The sequence below is a fragment of the Protopterus annectens genome, chromosome 2.part0 (assembly GCF_019279795.1).
Source record: "Protopterus annectens isolate FY-2018-M chromosome 2.part0, PAN1.0, whole genome shotgun sequence".
Classification (NCBI taxonomy): Eukaryota; Metazoa; Chordata; order Ceratodontiformes; family Protopteridae; genus Protopterus; species Protopterus annectens.
This window is the reverse complement of record NC_056728.1, coordinates 128,901,028-128,920,058: the sequence shown is the minus strand read 5'-3', so window position 1 is coordinate 128,920,058 and position 19,031 is coordinate 128,901,028. Positions and strand designations below refer to the sequence as shown.

The window sequence follows — 19,031 nt, the reverse complement described above, 5'->3', positions numbered from 1 at the left end:
TTGTACTTCTCATCTACCAATCCCAGAAATTTCAGCCCACTTCTGAACTTGGGCATATAGCAGTTCAGTAAACCATACAACTGTGTCTGTAATGGAGACCAGTGTTACTTGTGTTGCAATGCACTGTAGTTTGTAACCGTGCGTCGGGGGCTCGGATGAATGCAACAAGTTTAGTCATGAAGTTTGATTATTTGCCAACAAGTCAACCAATGTCATGGCAAAAAAAATGGTATTCCAGCACACACACAGTTATCTGAACTAAACTTACACTTTTAGTTTAAGTAGCTAATCGCTGCTTGCTGAATCATATTAAAAATGTACACTATCCCTTTCCAGCTGGATGTGGACATCAGTGTTTTCACTTTGCTGCAGTAATTACACAGTTTTCAAATGGAAGGAAAATGTGACATTGTTCAACAATAAAATACAAAGCGATGCAAAATTCAAGGTGAAAAAACATGCATCAAATGTGTAGTTCATAGACTAGCTTTATGTTTTATTTTCACAAGCTCCAAATGTGGCCTTGTCTCTTAGCAAAATACTTGCTTACATCATCTGCTGCTTTCTGTCAGTAAAAGAAATGTAGCTATATATCTATATCCACACACACACACACACACATACACATACACAAACACATACATACACACACACCTTAAGCCAGTTACCTTCTTCTCTCCATAAAGCACTCACATTTCCATTAGCTCTCTCCAGACCAGACAGCATTTGCAGCAGCCAGTTGGAATTTAGTCCCATTTGCAAGTACTCCCTCTCACCCATTTGCATGACCAAGTACTCCCTCTCGCATATAAAACTCTAACTCCCGCTCGCTTGCATAAACAAGTATCCACCATAAAACACCATTCTCTTGCATATAGAACTCTGTTCCTGTTCCCGCCAGCCAGAAATGATGAATGAAACTCCTTCAGCTCAATTATGACTGGCTGGTAGTGCTGACGGCACTGACGTCATCACGTGCATGATGACGTCATCGTCAGCAGTGCGAAAATTGAAAAATAAAGGGGAAAAAATCAGAAATGAAGGGGTTCCACTTGGGAATCATGACACTCCTTCATTTGGACCCAAAACTTAGTAAAAACCGAATAATTTGGTATGGTTGGAAGGTATGATAGCAAGGTCACCTTTGATAATAATGAATGACATCTTCATTATTGTCAAAGGTGACCTCACTATGGCTAATGAGAAAAAACAGAGTATAAGGTGAATATGTAGCAACAATATACAGGAAGGAGATATATTCTAACTCCTTCCTACATTACACAAGTAAACATCCATTCCATCAAAAATGCGCAGTTGTAAAAGGGCAACTGGTGAGAGCAGCCAGGATAGTTACTGAGGACACAGGTTTTACATTGGAATGTGAAAGACTCAAAAGCATGTTCATTAGGCGAGGTTATCCTGAAACATTGGTTGAACACGATAACAGAGGTGAATACAAAAAGACAGGAAGGTAAATTTTTACCCGTCCTGAGGAAATCAGGAAACACAATAATTAATGTATCACAAACAAGTAATGAAACAAATAAGTTTTCAATGAGCTTCATTATGACTTAATCCTGATACAAGTAATATCTTAAGCATAATACAGAAATACTGGAACATTGTGATGGGTGACCTCCACAGTATGCTTAAAATTAGGTACTAAGCCTAAGGTTAAATTTTGCAAAAGACAGAACTTGAAAAGTTTATTAGAGTATCCATTTCATAGAGAAGTAAAACTTAAAGGGATGCACATATGCGGGATGTGTTCGCAGTGTAGAGTTGTAGAAGTAAGCCATACATTTGAAATTAGAGCATTAAGTATAGGATAAATAGAAAGTTTGACTGCAACTCTAAAATGGTTGTTTATTTGGCTCAATGCAAACTCTGCTCAGTATTTTATATAGGTAAAACTGAGCGTAAAATTCAGGAACATATTTACAAACACCAGTATGCCATATTAAGAGGTACATTAGACAACGCATTGGCCAAACACATTCAGCAAGAAAGTATACATTCTTTTAGCTTTCAAGCAATAGAGCAGATCCTACCAGATATTAGAAGGGGACCTAACTCATTGAAACTGGATGAAATGGAGCTATATTGGCAAATTATGTTAAATGTCTATAGCTGTCCAGGTCTCAACGAGGCATGTTCAATTTCATGTATCTTGAAACTGAGGAGTTTAACAAGATAAAGACATAAAAAACAGGTTGGAGTAGGTAATGTTTGTATATACTAAATGAGATATTGGAACGGTACAAACATTTTTATATGTGTGCTGTATTTATTTTTATTCTTATTTAGAAGGACATTATTTATACCCATATTTGCACTACGTACATTACTACATTTGTACAACATTTTTATATATTTTTATGTTGAGTATGATAAAAGGTGGGAATAGTAAGTAGTAAAATATAGGGTTGAATATTGAATTGGCTGAATGGATTTGTTACCTTTTAACAGAGTCACATGTTAAGGGGTGGGGAGTGAAAGTTTAACATTCAATATTATTGGAGAATGTTGAACACATGATTCAATGTCTTGGATTTAAAAAAAATGATTTGTAATCAATGCATTAATCTGAAGAAGTCTGAACACTAGTCAGACGAAAAGCACTTTATGTGTACTGAATAAACTTGGTCAGATTTTTAGAGGAGTGCCATTTCATTTTTTAATCTACAATAGTACTATATCTGTTTAAAATAATATAAATATTGCTTATTCCTATTAAAAATATTCTCCATATGATAATTCAATTTATGGGACTCAGATGTTCTGGATTTTCAAGGTATGAGTGATAATCTGATGGACCTAGGTTTATCCATCAGATTAGGAATGATTTTCATTCCATGGCTAGTGAGAATCTTAGTTTTGTTAACATTTATTAATTTAAATTTGTTATTTGACAAAAACGTTTTTAGTATGCCTGACCAAAACATCACTTTATTGGTAAACACTCAAAGTATAAAACTGATAATTTCCTTTAAAAGCTCAAATGTATACTTTATAGTTATCAGAGGAAAATGTTTAATAGTCACAATAAACCAAAAAATACATAGTCTAAATAATCTAAGATGGATTTAACTTTATTATCTTTAAATACCAATGGCTTAAATAATCCTAGCAAGAGATCAAATCTACTGAAATATTTAAAAATGAACAAAGCACAAATTGCCTTCCTTCATGAAACTCATTTCAAAAAACAAATGACAATTACAAATGGAATCCTAAGGAATATATGATATTGGCACAATCCACTTATAAGACAAAGACAAAAGGGGTAACAATTTTATGAAAAACAAATGTGATTAACCCAGAAATCATTTATAAGTATGAAGATAAAGAAGGCCTTATGGCATTAGTAATAGTTAAACATAATAACAGAATATGGACCCTAGCCAATCTATACTGGTTCCCAGGCATTGGAGCAGGAACTGTTAAAAAACACTTGGATTTCATTTCCAATAATTATAAAGGCAACTTCATATTAGGAGGAGATTTTAACTGTATATTTGATATTTCTGAAATTACAAATAAAAGACCGCTGCATACATCTGCTGTATCAAAGGTTTTAGAAATGTATCAATCAAATACTTTGCCTCCCACAAGCTACTACATGTTACTTTGTGTCTTTCGGCTTTTCCCGGTTAGGGGTCGCCTAATGATTGGCAGTAGATTTCCTTCAATGAAGGAACACCCATTCACGCATGTCGCTACACAGAAGACGCTCTAACTGAGAATTGAACAGGCAACGTCTAACTGAGGCGACAACGCTACCACAGCACCACCACCGCAGTAAGCTACTATATGTTACTAAGAAATGTAAATATTACCAAGAGTATTGGGAATACTTATCAGATTTCATTCTCATGAGGTAAAAAATATTAAATCTAAAAGTGAAATATGCAATATATGTAAGACAATCAATAAGGATATACTTGGAACCTTTTTAACACTGTCGTTTTATAAATATTTGCGTAGATAAGTTGATTAAAAAAAACACATACACCCTAAATAAAGAGGTTTTAGTTTGACTTTTCCTAGTATATGTAATAAACAACTAATGGCACTGTTTTATTCTTCTTATCACTGCAGAATATGTCATTAGTACAAAAACTGGATTTTTGAAGTGACTTCTTTGTATATATTGTATATAGAATGTTATGTTTTGTTGTATGTTGTGTGTGTATCTTCTTGTATAATGTCTTATATGTTGTAACCTAAAAAACTGCAATAAAGAAATTTTGGAAAAAAAAAAAGCTTTAAACAAGTGGGTAGGATCATTTAATCTTGTAGATACTTTCAAATTTAAAGAATATAAAACTTTGTCATTTTCCCATCAAGATCACAGATTTGGTACCCAAACTAGAATAGATAAAATATTTGCTGCCCATGACTTACACTCATTCATTTCTCAATCACTCCCTGCCCCTTTTCAGACCACAATTCATTGATATTAAAACTTCAAAATGGGTACAAACCATTAATCTTTAACTCCAGAATTCCAGCATATATAACTAAAATTAAAGAGTTCAAACCCTGGTTATTATCTGAATTACAGTTCTTCTCAGATATTAATTACACCACAGAGATAAATAAAATAATGATATGGGACTCATTAAAAGCTTACATATATGGTAAAACCCTAACTTGGTATAAAAAAATCAGAGAATGGGATTCTGAATTAGTAGATCTACAATCCAAACTTTTGTTAGTAAAAGCTGAAAAAAAATCAAAATCATTTGGAGATGAAAAAGAAAGTAGAATTATTAAACAATAAATACAACGAAATTCTAACACACAAAACTAGTTTAGCTTGAGAAAAATTAATACCTTGGCCACTTCTCCCAAATATCTACATAATTTATCCACAAGAATCAAAATGCAATCAAAAGCTAATAACATTAAAAGTATCTTCCATGAAAAGAAAGGGAAAATGTCATGGATATAGGTGACATTCTTGATGCCTATAGAAATTATATAGAACATTTCCAAAAAGAAAACATACAGTCAATTAAAGCTAGATGAAAAAATGTTCCAATATAAAAAAATACCAGAAAAATTAAAACTAGATCTGCAAACACCCATATCCTACAAAGAAATTACAGATACAATAAAAGAGGGTAAAAATAATAAAGCTCCAGGTATACATGGCATAATTATGGAAATATATAAACTTTTTCCTTCAAAGATACTATCCCCTCTTCCACACAACTCTATTAGAAATTCAGTCACAAGCTTTAATACCACCTCTTGGAGATGTTACTTAATCACATCAATCCTAAAGGAAAACAAATCCCCAAACCTCTGTACCTCATATAGACCTGTATCATTATTAAATAATGATTATAAGATATTTATGACAACAGTAACTAACAGAATGACAATACCACTGTCCAAAACAATAAATAATGATCAAACTGGATTTATATATCATAGACACACATGACAATATTAAAAGGATTTATTATTTATTTATTTAACATTTGTTGACCGGGAATGTCTGACTAGGTTCCACAGAGCCTGTTTTCAGCGGAGGCCCGGGGAGAAATGCTCCAGATGCATGTCTTTGGAATAATAATTAATAAATAATAAATAATTGAGGATAATTTCTTTTATATGTTATATTAATAAAGATAATAAAGACACACTCATAATTGGCTTAGATATAGTGAAAGCCTTTGATTCCCTAAATTTGGACTATTTATTATTCAAAATCCTAATGCTATTTGAATTTCCTGCATCCTTTGTACATCTCCTAAAGAATATATATATATATATATATATATATATATATATATATATATATATATATATATATATATATACATACAAATAATTTAGTGTATGTCAAGTTAGGTTCTTTTACCTCTGAATCTATACAAATAACAAAAGGCACTAAACAAGGATGCCCCATGTCACCGGTTCTATTTGCTCTGGCTATTGAAATATTGGCAGATTCAATTCATAACAATATAAAAATCAAAGGAATAGATGTTTATGAACAATACAATTCTAAAGTAATGCTATTTGCTGATGACATATTACTAACATTATCTAATACAAAAGAGAAATTAGAAGAATTAGCTATATTACTTGACACATTTCATATGAATTCAGGACTCCATTTCAATAAATCAAAATCAAAATTTTTAATTTTAAATAAAAAAAGAACTGAAGATTAAGGGGGATCACATTACAGGGAAACAAAAAGCTACCTTAAAATATCTAGGAATTGAGTTACGCAAGGATAATAATGAATTAGTCTAAAAAACTACAATAATAATATCAATACAATTAAAATCTCTGTGGAAAAATGGAACAAAATAATATTAACATTTGAAGATAGACTACAGTTAATAAAAATGTTTTCACTGCCCAAGATCCTATATGTAGCCTTGGCAATACAACTGTTACCAGAAAGGAATATACTTAAAGAAATAAATTCATGCCTAATAAAATTTTTGTTTCCCAAAAGAAACAGAATAACTTTAATGCATCATATCGGACTATGGAAACAGGGAGGATTAAACTTTCCTGATCCAGAAACATATATAAAACCGTCACTATCCAAAACAATCTCAGATTGGATAAATCCAAATTACTCTGCAAAATGGAAAGAATTACTAATTGTAATATCAATAAATGAATATGATTTACAAAACAAATTTCAAATAACAGATAAAAACAATTTGCCATGGCACATATTATGTATTAGTATGCAATATAACATAACTAAACCCACTAAAACTCGTATGATTAATTATTACATTGACTCATTTAGGAAAATTATTAATGCAAATATAGATTTAAAAATCTGGTTTGATCTTTTAACACTATTTATAGTCACAAAGAACTTTCCACATAAAATATATAGAGAAATTATTAATTCCTGGGAACATAAATGATTTGTTTGTCGGCACCAATGTATCAAAGAACTAAAAGTTTAAGATATGCAAGTAATAAAGACAACATACAAAAATTCCACAACAAGACTGGCTAACTTTACAGAGTTGTTGGGGTCGCCACAGTGGAACTCCAATCCGCTAATGATTGGCAGTAGATTTTTATTGTATTCTGTCATATTCGCAAGATTTTAGTATAATAATTAACAATTCTTCATTTAAAGAAATACCTAAATTTACAAAATACATATATGAAATCATATATAATGACTTTGACATGGGAACAGTATTTCAAACTTTTACAAAATATTGATAAAGTATAAAACAACACCCAAAACCTCCTATTAGAAATATAAAACAAAAGGACACTCAATACAGTTAACTGAAGATATTAAAACAAATATCTTATTATCGATAAAATATACCTCCTTTACACAATACTGGAAAATTTTTAATTGGAAATGCTTGCACAGAGCATTCTTAACCCCAGACAGAATCAGTAAAATTAGTTCTTCCATAAAAGGAATATGTTGGAGATGTGAGCAAGTACACAATGCAGATTGGAACCACATTTTCTTTGACTGTGTTAAAATTGAGCCATTTTGGAATGGTATTAATAACTTTCTACAAGCTTCATTTAATGAATCATTTTATTTAACTAAAGCTCTTGTATTATTAAATGTGAACAAAGGTCCTCATCTGAATAGGTCAAACATGTATCTAGTATGGGCTATACTTGCAATTGCAAGGAAGTGAATAAGAAGAAGATAGAATACAAACACAATACCAACTTTGGAAGACTTCTACAGCCTACTGAAGATCACAGCCTTCTGAAGACTACAGCATTATTGTAAATTAAAATTAAAGAACTAAGAATTTATTCAAAGCCATTTATCAACAACCCTTAGGGAAAAGTCTTATCATTGATTGACACTGTACAATAATTGCTCAGACACTCTGATAATGGATTGTACACACTTATAAAGTATTTATTTTATTTTTATTTTACATTTGTTAACCGTGATGGTCCGACTGGACGAGGTCCATTTACAGCGGAGGTCCGGGGAGAAAAGCTCCACTAAAGTAACTGTATACATTAAGATCTGTCAGGCTAATGTAAATAGCGCACATAGTTATTTAAGATATTATGTGTAAATACTATGGAATTCATTCAAATGTATTTGAAAAAAAAAAGATGTGTTGAGGAGAGTTTTAAATCTTTTCTTCCAACAATGGAGCTCTAGATGCTCTCAAGTGCATTTTAAAGCTTTTTTCTAACTTTTTAACCCAATTGTGCTTCAACAAAACATATCGATTAGGAAAAAAAAACATGCCTTATTTTTTTCTTTCAAGAATAATTACATTGTATCCATGGCTTAATGTACTTCCCAATAAACTAAGAAGACAAAATTGCTTACAATGATACATGAATCATTATTGGAAATAGTACCTGTCTCACTATCCTTCCCCCAAAAAAGATGGTCTCCTTCTGTGTATCCCACTAATGTTAGAATGGGATGACAATTAAAGAAGAAATTACCACAGCCATACATTTCAAATTGTGCTGACTTACATATACACAACATTCTTTCTCATCAGTACGCCAAAAAGACAGCCATCTTCTGGATACCCTTCTGATGACAGACAGGGATGAAAGAGAAAGAAAAAACAAAACACTAACATACTTCACCTTATATCTGTCAAATGCCTCCTTACTCTTGGTCAGTGTGGAACCCTAGTACAAGGGAGGAAGCAGGGCAAATCTAGGAAGTTATAGGCCTAGTAGCTCAGCAGTAGTGACAAAATATTCAAAGAGAACCCACTGGGGAAGGTCACAACAGTGGCAGTGAAAAGCATGAAGAATTAAGAGGGGTACTTTGGTTGTATTCCTACAGGATTTCAATCTCCAGAACTACAGCCAACATATGGTCATGGATAGATGGAGCTATTAGTCAAATCTAAATCAATTTTTCAGACTGTAGTGCAAGGTGAATTTGACAGGCTCTTACCAGTAGATGCAGTCTATCTGGGCAAGGCCTTTGACTGACTCTCATACAGATGGCTGACAGGAAAACGTGAAGGGTTAGGCACATGAACAAACCTGAGGCAATTAGCTACTTCATAGCTGAATGGTAGAACATATAACTAGTGATAAGGTCAAGGCAAGAAATAAGGAAGATAGTTATCTACAAAATATAGAGGGATAAAGCACTGACTAAAACTAAGTTTACTGGAGTTAATTTAGCAACTTTACGCTGAAGGAGGGGACTGAGGTTGGGGAAGAAATTAAGAGACTATGCCCACTCACCCTTAATGGGAGGAAAAAGGAAACTTCAGATGTCCCAGAATGTGAACTCTATGTGAGTTTTTGAGGAAGTCTGCAGAACATATAGAAATATTTGCTTTAGGTGGTGGAGACATCTGAGGGCTTACGCCACTCATGGAAATGACTGATACTCCCATGCTATACCCAAGGCACACTGAACTTCAGGTGTGCTGACTGTGCATGTGTGGGGACTAGAGAGAATAGCATCAATCCTGACACTTAACTCTCACACCATGAATAGCACCATTTCTGGCACTTGGCTCTCACACCTAGATGAATGAATGAGCCACAGGCTCTTACTCTGTGGTAACTAATTGAGTAGTTAGACAACTTGTATAACCTTTCCCCTCCTTTGGTATAAGCACCACAGTGTCTTCTTTTCGTGTAAAGGGTAGATTCTCACTTATAAAAATATTGTAAAAATGTAATCTTCAACCACACATGAAGGTTCCTTGTTATCTCACTTAGGGCTCATTATATTCTCGCAAGCAGCTAAGGAGACACTGTGGCAACAAGTTGTGAAATTGTTTATCAGATGACGTGATACTCTGGACAGACAAAGCGGCACAAAAACAAAGAAAAACAAATCATAAAAAAAACATACCTTTTGCTCAGCTCTGTGTTACAAAATGATAATGTCCTGGCTATGACCCAGATGATCCAAGTTCTAAGAAACTCAGGCAGAGGAAGAGCCAGAGGAGAGAGGAAAGAAATGAGCAATCAATGCCAGTTTGCCCATTCTGTGAGAAGGGAGTGGTAGCTTTGGTCAGCTATTATTCACCTAGCAAATTAAGGTTGGGAATGTGTATGTGCAATGTATACATTTACAAACTCTAAGTAGTATGAGCAGAGGACTAAAGCTCCAAATCATTAATGAGCTGCTTCCTGTGACAAGGGTGCAGCCAGGGTTTGAATCTTTCCACCTTCAATTACCTCCCCGCCTCCCCCCACAGAATACCTACTATCATAATCCCACAACTATTAGCAGGAAGCGGGTCCTCAATAGGCCTTGACAATATCCTGGGATGCTTTCTAAACAGCTTGAAACATGACCTATCAGGAATATTTGAGTCACTTTTCAACTACAGCCTCCAAACAGGCTGTGTACCACAAACATGTAGGACTGCAACAGTTACCCACTTTACAAGGATGAACCATCAAACAACACTGGAAACTACAGACCCATTAGTCTGACTAGTCTAACATACAAAGCCAGAGATCAAATCATCGTGAACATGATTAACAAGGACATAGGCAACCTTTGTACCACAGCCCTCAACTAATCAGAGGCACATCTTAACAGAATCAAGGACAAATCTAGAAATAATCAGGGACACAAAAAAAAACTAGCACTAACTTGACACATTTACAAAATAAGAGTATGTGAATTAATATACATTTTCTAAAGTAAAATAAGTCTATAACTCTAATTATTGTCACTATTTATTAAGTGTAATTCACTAACTTTTCTCCAAGTCATCAGCTTTAGGAGGGATTAAAAGGAATAGAACTAAAATTTGAGTCAAAATCAAGGAAGGCCCGGAAAACTAGCGATAGTTGAAATGTATGCTCCAGCCACTGGACCCAACCAAGTTGGACTTTGACAAGGAAAGTCCATGCCCACTAAACCGGTAGATGTTTTTCAGAAGGTCACCAATGCAATGGATGAGGGTAATATGGTGTATACCATAACCTGGACCTTCAACACAGAACCACACTCGGGTATAGTTGACAAATTCAGTGAACCAGGCATAAACCCCTACATAACTCACTGGACTGCTAGCTGGCTCACAGACAGGATCCAAGAAGTCAGGATTGGTGAGACTACCCCCACTAAGAGACTGGTCACCAGCAAGCTACCTCAGGGCTCTGTGCTGGGTCCTTTACTATTTGACATCCACTTCTCTGATGCAAAGGCTAATGTCAAGGGCTTTTGGCTGACCAAGTTCACAGATGAATGAAAATTGTTAGCTATCATAGATTCCCCCCATGACTCAAACATCTTGCAAGGGGGTCTAACAGAGAGAAATGACTAGTGCCAAAGTCATGGATTAAAACTCATGCCAAGAAATGCATTATAGTGCCTTTTAGTAAAATGGCCACCCAGGCTCATTACGATAAGGCACCCCTAAGAGTTGACCCAGTAGTCAGGGATCTGGGAACATTTATGGACACTAATCTGGCCTTTGTCCAACATGTGGCCAAGGTAGTAAGAAAAGCATTTTATTTTTTCTAACTTATAAGTAATGGCATGGCATCCAGATATAAGGAAGTCATATTGCCACTTTATATGGCCCTTATCAGAACCATCAATGAGCATATTTCCCCCCCATCAGCATGCACTTAACCATACATATGCAACAGCTGCAATGCCCACAAAGGTTCTTTATCAGGACAATCCAGAGTATAAATGTTTTGTCCTATATAGAGCTCCTTAATGTCCTGTCTCTGTATTCAGTCTCCTACAGGTTACTGACAGGCAAACTATGCCTGGCATGCAAGGCATCCTCAGATCCAGTTCTGTTGGACCTTTTGCACATCATCAAAATAAACAGCATCAGAACCACTAGCTCCCAGGATTTAAATTTTTCTTGCAACATAAATAGGACAGGTTGGCAAGACAGATATGTGCCTCATGGAATCCTCATCCATGTAAAGCAGAATTCATCCCTAACCATATTAAAGCGTAATCTTGACCAATGGATGGGAAATCAGAAATTTGCCCCACATTTGGCCCCCGTGTCTCTGATAGACAGAGGCAGACAGTAACTATGCCCAACTAATACAGCCCCCACATAACCTTCCTAGCTAGCATACACACTCCTGATAAACTTCCATGATACATAGGCCACAACTCAGTTGGGTTGTGCAGCTAGGCTTACAAAGGTCCTGGTGGTCATTAGCCTAGTATATACGTATGAACCTATCATGGCCATATATAATGAGTTTGCCACCTTTTAAGACTAAGTTTAATGCTTGTTTATCTACCAAGCTGTCTAAACTAACCTCAAGCATGTCAAGTGAATCTGCCTTTCTTATTTGTAAGGAAATTAAATTCCAAATCATACTTGCCAGACTATGGAAGAATTTACTTTCTGACAAAGATATATAAGGGATATGTAAGGAGGCATCACTGTAAAACTGTTATTATTTCTTGTCCTGAAGTTATATTGTCTTTTCTGTATCCCCAAGCACCAGCAGTGTCTTTCATAAGTAATCTGTAACTACATTAATCTATAAAGATTAAGTTTTTTCAACCTGTTCTAATAACTTAACTTTCTCACAATTGTGATCCTTTCTAACTTACTTATCTGTAGACTGTTACATGAGCATACACAAGCATACCTCTCAACCACTTAGAGCAAGAAATCTGGAGGAAGACATGAATAAAATTGGGATAAAGGCCCAAAAATAGGGACAATTTTTAAATATTACTCTTACAAACTTAGAAAGTTGATAGAATAACAGGTTTTGCATTAGCATGAATTTTCTGAAAGATATGAAGTCTGGAACTCAAATGTCTGTCATTATGTTCTAACTTCAGTCTTTAACAATTTGCCACTAATTTGTCAGAAAACCACAATTTTATGAAAAACAGACCAAAAATATAAGGCAAAAATCTGGACATTCTGCGAAAATCTGTAGAGTTGAGAGGTATGCTGAGAATCACAACCCTCAATAACTGGTCTTATCACAGCCCTATACAGTGCTAACAGAATGTGTCTTACATATGCATAACATTTCCTAAATGTCGTAAGCATATTGTTTTCAATGGAAAGCTTTTTTTCTATGACAATACCCAAATCTCTAATATAGTCATCTGTTTTCAGTAGCTTACTATTTAAAGCATACAGTTAACAGGAACTGTTCACTCAAAAATGAATATTAGATTTATTTACATTGAGCTCCATGCCAATTTTGCTAGACCATTCCTAAAGTTCATCCAAAAAGCCTTGTAACCTTTCCTGATACATTATATTGAGGACAGATTTCCCCACTTTCATATCATCAGAAAAACTGTTAATCCAAACACTGCTACTGTTTGGAAAATTGCTCAAAAATTTGAAGAGTACTGTTCCCAAAATGGATCCCTGAATGACTCATAATACCATATTTCTACCATGTGACAGAAAGTCTTCAATTTTAAACATATGTTCTCTCACCAAGCCATTTCCTTATCCATCTAATAGTTGCTTACCTCTCTTTTTTTATAGCCATCATTACCTTTACATGTGGGATGGTACCAAATGCTGTGTCTGATTCCAAGTACGCTGCATCAACACAAATGTTCAGATCAAGTGCCGCCCACATTGCTTGATAAAAACTGATCAGATTATATGTACAAAACACTCCCCCCCCCAATGAAACCATTCTGGTATAAGTCAGGATTAGTATTCAGAGTACTTTTCAAAAGTTCACATATTATTCATTTACAGCATTTGCTTAAAATACAGGCAAAACTTATGGCATGATAGTTGTCAATAAATGTTGAGCTACCCTCTTTAAGAACTGGAAGTAGTACTGCATCTTTCAAGACTCTGGGGGACTAACCTGAAACTAAGTTGTTTTCATAAGAGTATAACAAAGCTTGGTTTTAATTGCCGTTTTATTTTAGATAAAAAATATAGCCATTTAACCCATCAAGGCCAGCAGATGTACAAGGTTTTATTGTATTAATTGTCATGCTCATTACACTCTTTGAAATAACAGGACAAGAGTCTGAATTATTTGACCAGCATAGGTCATTGCTAACAGTAGTGTTTTTAAAACAATATGTGAATTTATCCAGGAAAATGTTAGCTAGTTGTCTTGGGTTTCTTATAGGAACCTCATTAATAGCTGTACTAATGTTTGTCTGTTGCTCTTTTCTATAGCTTCGTAGATGGAAGGCACTGAAGTTCAACCAGGATAAGGGATATGAACTTTACTGCTACCAAGTGATAATAGTTTTCTTGGGATCTTGCACTATAAGGACAGGCTAGCAGCTCTATTCCTTTACCCTGCATTTTACAAACCCTTGAGAAGTGATCAGTATCTTGCCTTCTGTGCCATTAGTGACCCTGTTGTACTTGATCTCCTGTATTTCTGCAGGACTAACAGCTCCATGAATACCATAACCAGGCATCTAAATCTTTACCAGCCAATAAATATAAAGTGATGGAGAGAGATTCATTACACAGTGCCCTCTCTCACTTATAAAGTAAACGTACCCTGCAGGTTAAGTAGTACAACACATTATCATCTTTCAAAGAGAACCTGGATGACTGGAAGGGCATTCAAAAATGTATTCCAAGAATGACGGGTCTGGCCCTCACTGATAAAAAGGGGTTTATCCTGAGGTTGAGTATTGGCAAGGAATCAATGGTCATGAAGCTAAACTGCCTTACAATTCCTATAAATCCTATTACCATGTGGGAGCATTCCCATCCATGGGAATACCAAGTTTACTCCTGTAGTTACATGATGCTCATGTCAGCCACCAGAGGCAGGGTTAGGGCCAAACACCTTGACTGTCAGCACTGGCAGATGCAATGGCTGCATAAAACACCTCAGTGGCTAACTGTATGAAGCCCTCCTCCAGTTAGCCTTTTCACTTTGTTCATAGGTATTAACTAGACTAAAGATCCATGAGGATCCTTAGAAGCCTAACCCTGCATTCTTATGAAGGTTTTAGCCTCTGTAATTATGAATAACCCACAGCCTGGCATGTGCTAGGAATCCCCAGTGACAGGGGAACACATAGGTCCAAGAGTGATAGAGGGGACTGATGGTAAGCGAAGAGGTGAAAATCAGCTTGGAAAAAAAACAAACACACACACACACACACACACACACACACACACACACACACACACACACACACCTTTTTGCTTGCAGTGCAACTCATCTTCAATAAAAATGGCAAAAGCTTTTCTCTATACTCCACAGTAACAGACTTTTTTCTTTTGGCATCAAACATAATTTGCTAAAATAAAAATACAACATGGCTCTGAGTTTGTAAACATTTATTAGTCTAAAACTATAAATGTGTACATTAAATTTGACTTTCTAAAATGCAATGCAGACGAATGTGTGATACTAATGTGATTAAAACAGAATGAATGGGATAGGACTTGAATAGATTTAACCACTACATATATAATGAAAAGTTAAAGAGGTGCTGGGAGTTACATTTACGTGTGTAACATGTTCTGTCCAGAGGAAGTTAGTCCAAATGACTTCCCAGTGTTACATTAAGACTTAGCTGTAGCAGAATGCAGCAGCAGTAATCTGTTGAGTGTTACCAAATAACCATTCACGTTTCTATAGGTGTACATGTGGAGGGGGTTATACGCAACTAAGACCAGAAATTCTGCAATCTGACAATATTTTTGAATAGGAGATTTAAACACGCCTTATGTTAACTGGGAATTATTGAATAATAATCAGAGAAATTCATAAGCTTTCAAGGGGAAAAAAAAACACATTTCTGAGTTGCATGCCAAAACTGTAGAATGCAAGATTGGGAAGTAGAGAATGGCTCACACCTGGCAGTCATTATTCTAATGCTATTCATGCAAATGCACTGAAATACTTAAAACTGATTCTGGACAGTATTTACTGGAATTATCCTAAAACTAACTTCCTGAAAATGCTAAGAATTTTGGGAACTAATAACAGTCTAGATTTGCATGATAAATCTGTAGTGCTCAAATTAACTATTTTGCCAGTTTTCTCCAAACAACAAACTATGCAGCCTGTCACTAAATTCTGTCATGGTTAAATACATACATTTCAAAATGCATTAACTAACAATCAATGGCCAAGAGGAATAATGAGGCAGGGTATGTCAAGTAAATTCTTAAAAACTTTTTATTCTTTAGCCTGCTACTGTGATAGCAAAAGAGCTAACTTTATTTGTCAGAAGTTCTGGGAATGTATGTGGTCCGAAATGACTATGCACCAGGAGAAGGAGCTAATACAGCTTTTAATGGCCAAATAAATATCTTCTTTGGCAGCAGATACACATCCACTGTTACAGAAAAAAGTCCTTTTTTAAAAACACTTTAGTTTTCTATATGTATGAACCCAAAACTGTGGAACTGAGCACAAAGATGGTTGTAAATCTGAATGCATTGCAAGTAGAGCTATAAATGAAAAGTGCAAGTTACTAGACCCTCTTCTATATCTTTTTACATCTCTGTTTACAAACTACAGAAAACCCAGTTGACTGGGAGGAAGTGATAATAGTGTGCCTGTATGCAAGAAAGCAAGAGCTGAGTGGGATATCGGCAGTTACGGGGCCGATTAGCCGACTGTCCAAAGTCAGTGAACTGTTAGGGATATTAACTCATAAGATGCTGATCCAACAACCTCTTGGACATTCCAGAAAAAAAACAACATGGGTCACTACAGCAAGAACTACAACAAAGAGAAATCACAGTTTCTAGTAGAACAGCATGAAGATTAGTGAAATGGGAATTCAGTCTGATGTTGCACTACCTGACAGATTATGGTGCACACTTAAAGTGAATGCACTTCTCAGAGGTGCGCAATTAATAGACAGGATCAGACAGATGGTTATCCAATGAAAACTACTCTGTGAATATTAGTAAATGGTGCTTTTGTGTAGAAGGGTGACCAGAGTGATTCATCTGGGAGCCAAGCCTATGTACCCCTGTATAAAACTCTTTATGTAAATGATGTCAAAAAATGAAGACAGGATCAACAACAAATAGTTTGTTTCATACACAGACATGAAGAGTACTGAGTTACATCACTAACAGGGAGCAAACAAACTATTAAGAAAATTACTTTTACAGAAACAATGAAATAGGTAATCCTAGTACTTGTACAGACTTGGGATAGCCAGACTGACAGTGGTTTTACTCACTGAGGAACATAGCTATTAACCCCTAAGAATTTATAAATAAGTAAGTACTTTGTGGGCTATTTTTTAAGTCTAGCCAATTTCTCTTTTAAAGATGAGAATTAAACCCTGTACACTCTCTACCTATGAGGTAAACACCTTAACCATCATACTGACCTCCAACCAGTAGTGATTAAACGAATAAGATTGCCAATCAGATGTTTGCAGAAAATGGGAATTTTTGTGAATATTTTTGGTCTGTTCCTCTTAAAATGTGTTGTTTTCTGGCAAATCACTGGGGAATGGACTCACTAAATATTGACAGATATCCGAGTTTCATCCTTTATTTCATTTGAAAATGTAAGCCAACACACACCCTGCTATTCAAGCAAGTTTCTAAGATTATAAGAGCAATAATTAAAATCTGTCCCTGATTTTGGACCTTTGTCAGAATTCTTGCTCTTAAAAGTTGAGAGGTATGGAAACTGGTATGGATGGGAACATGGTCTGATTCTGACCTCTGGTTATTGGCTAGACTTGTAATAGTCTGCACACAGCCTAGTACTTACTTATGTACCTGTCTTAATGCTTTGCATTAGCTAGCTACCACCAAATAATACCATTTACCATACACAGCCACATACCTGTCACACCACTGCTCCTGGTAGTAATGAGTGATTGAGTATGACACAAGTAAGATGCAACCAATACTTAAAATAGTAAAATGATAACACAACCAGAAGTAATCAACTCAGTCTTACCACCGCCATCTTCTTCAGTCCAAGACAATGCATCCCTCTCTGTATCAACCATCTTGCAGAACTGGTTACCGAGAGTAGAGAGAAGATACTTGGATTCACTCACATTGAGTCCCTCCTGCTGGCCATCATCTGGAATCCAATGATGTAAGTGGTCATCTGCTTCTGGCCAAGTAGCAAAGCCATCTGCTATCAGCCCTCCATTCCTTCCCAAGGACAGCCTGCAGGGGAGAACAACAGGTGAGCTGTTCAGTACAGGAAACATACATAGCTGCCACAGTGCCACAAATGTAAGATATGCCAGACCCACAGACAAGAATTGCTTATAAAGTACCATTCACCTTAGGAGCCAGAGTAGCCCAATTAAAGTCCAGAGGAAAATAACCTATTTTAGGGACTCTGTCCCCCCATTGTTTTTTGCTTTGTCCAGATTTCTTCTGCTGAGAGGTTGAGAGGTATGAAGCCAACAGGTCTATATTAAAAGAACAAAATCAAAATTGCGAACGCTCAGATGAACAAAAATGCAGTAACTCAAGGTTTGTTTTTTTTTATCTCAGTACAGTGAAGATCGGAATATTTACCCTTTCTTCACTGTAGTGCGATATCGGAGTTAGAATATATTTTTAGCGAGGGGTTGGGGTGCAGCACCCCACAATAACATTTTCAAGTTGCTGCATTTTTGCTCATCTGAGCGTTCAACATTTTGATTATTCGTTCTTTTAATATAGACCCGAAGCTAACAGCTTCAGCATTATTACTTAAACTGACACCTTTCTAGAAGGTCCTGTATACCTCATTACAGACTATCTAGTATAAAGTCTTGTGAGATATTTGTGTGACAGTGTCACATACAGAGTATCTCCTGTGGAAGGAGATCTGTATTTTCTGAGGTTCATCTGAAACATAATCTTAGTTCTATAGATGGTGTCCTGATGTCCTAATGAGAAAGCAGTTTCTGGTATGGGTCATGCACTATTCAGCACTATATGACTGCCCTCTCCACCATCACTCTGCTGACAGCCAGTCATGCAGAACATCTTAGGCAGACAGACAGTGCATCCTCACCATCGTTTAATGAATATCTGATTGTATCACAAGTGTCCAGCTACATTTGCTTCAAGTGGCTATCCACTGTAGGTTTCAATGTTTGTTTGAAACAAATAAGATCATTTTCTCTCTCTCTCTCT

The 19,031-nt window shown here is 35.6% G+C and overlaps 1 protein-coding gene across 4 annotated transcripts in view; it reads right to left on the bottom strand.

Annotated features, from left to right (window-relative positions):
• LOC122792993 (probable JmjC domain-containing histone demethylation protein 2C) overlaps positions 1-19,031 on the bottom strand; it is a 1,041,568-nt gene that overhangs the window by 400,972 nt on the left and 621,565 nt on the right. For all 4 annotated transcript variants that reach the window (XM_044060615.1, XM_044060616.1, XM_044060618.1 and 1 more), the window contains one exon: positions 17,848-18,065. In XM_044060615.1, the coding sequence (XP_043916550.1) occupies positions 17,848-18,065 (218 nt within the window). The remainder of the gene's footprint in view (positions 1-17,847; positions 18,066-19,031) is intronic.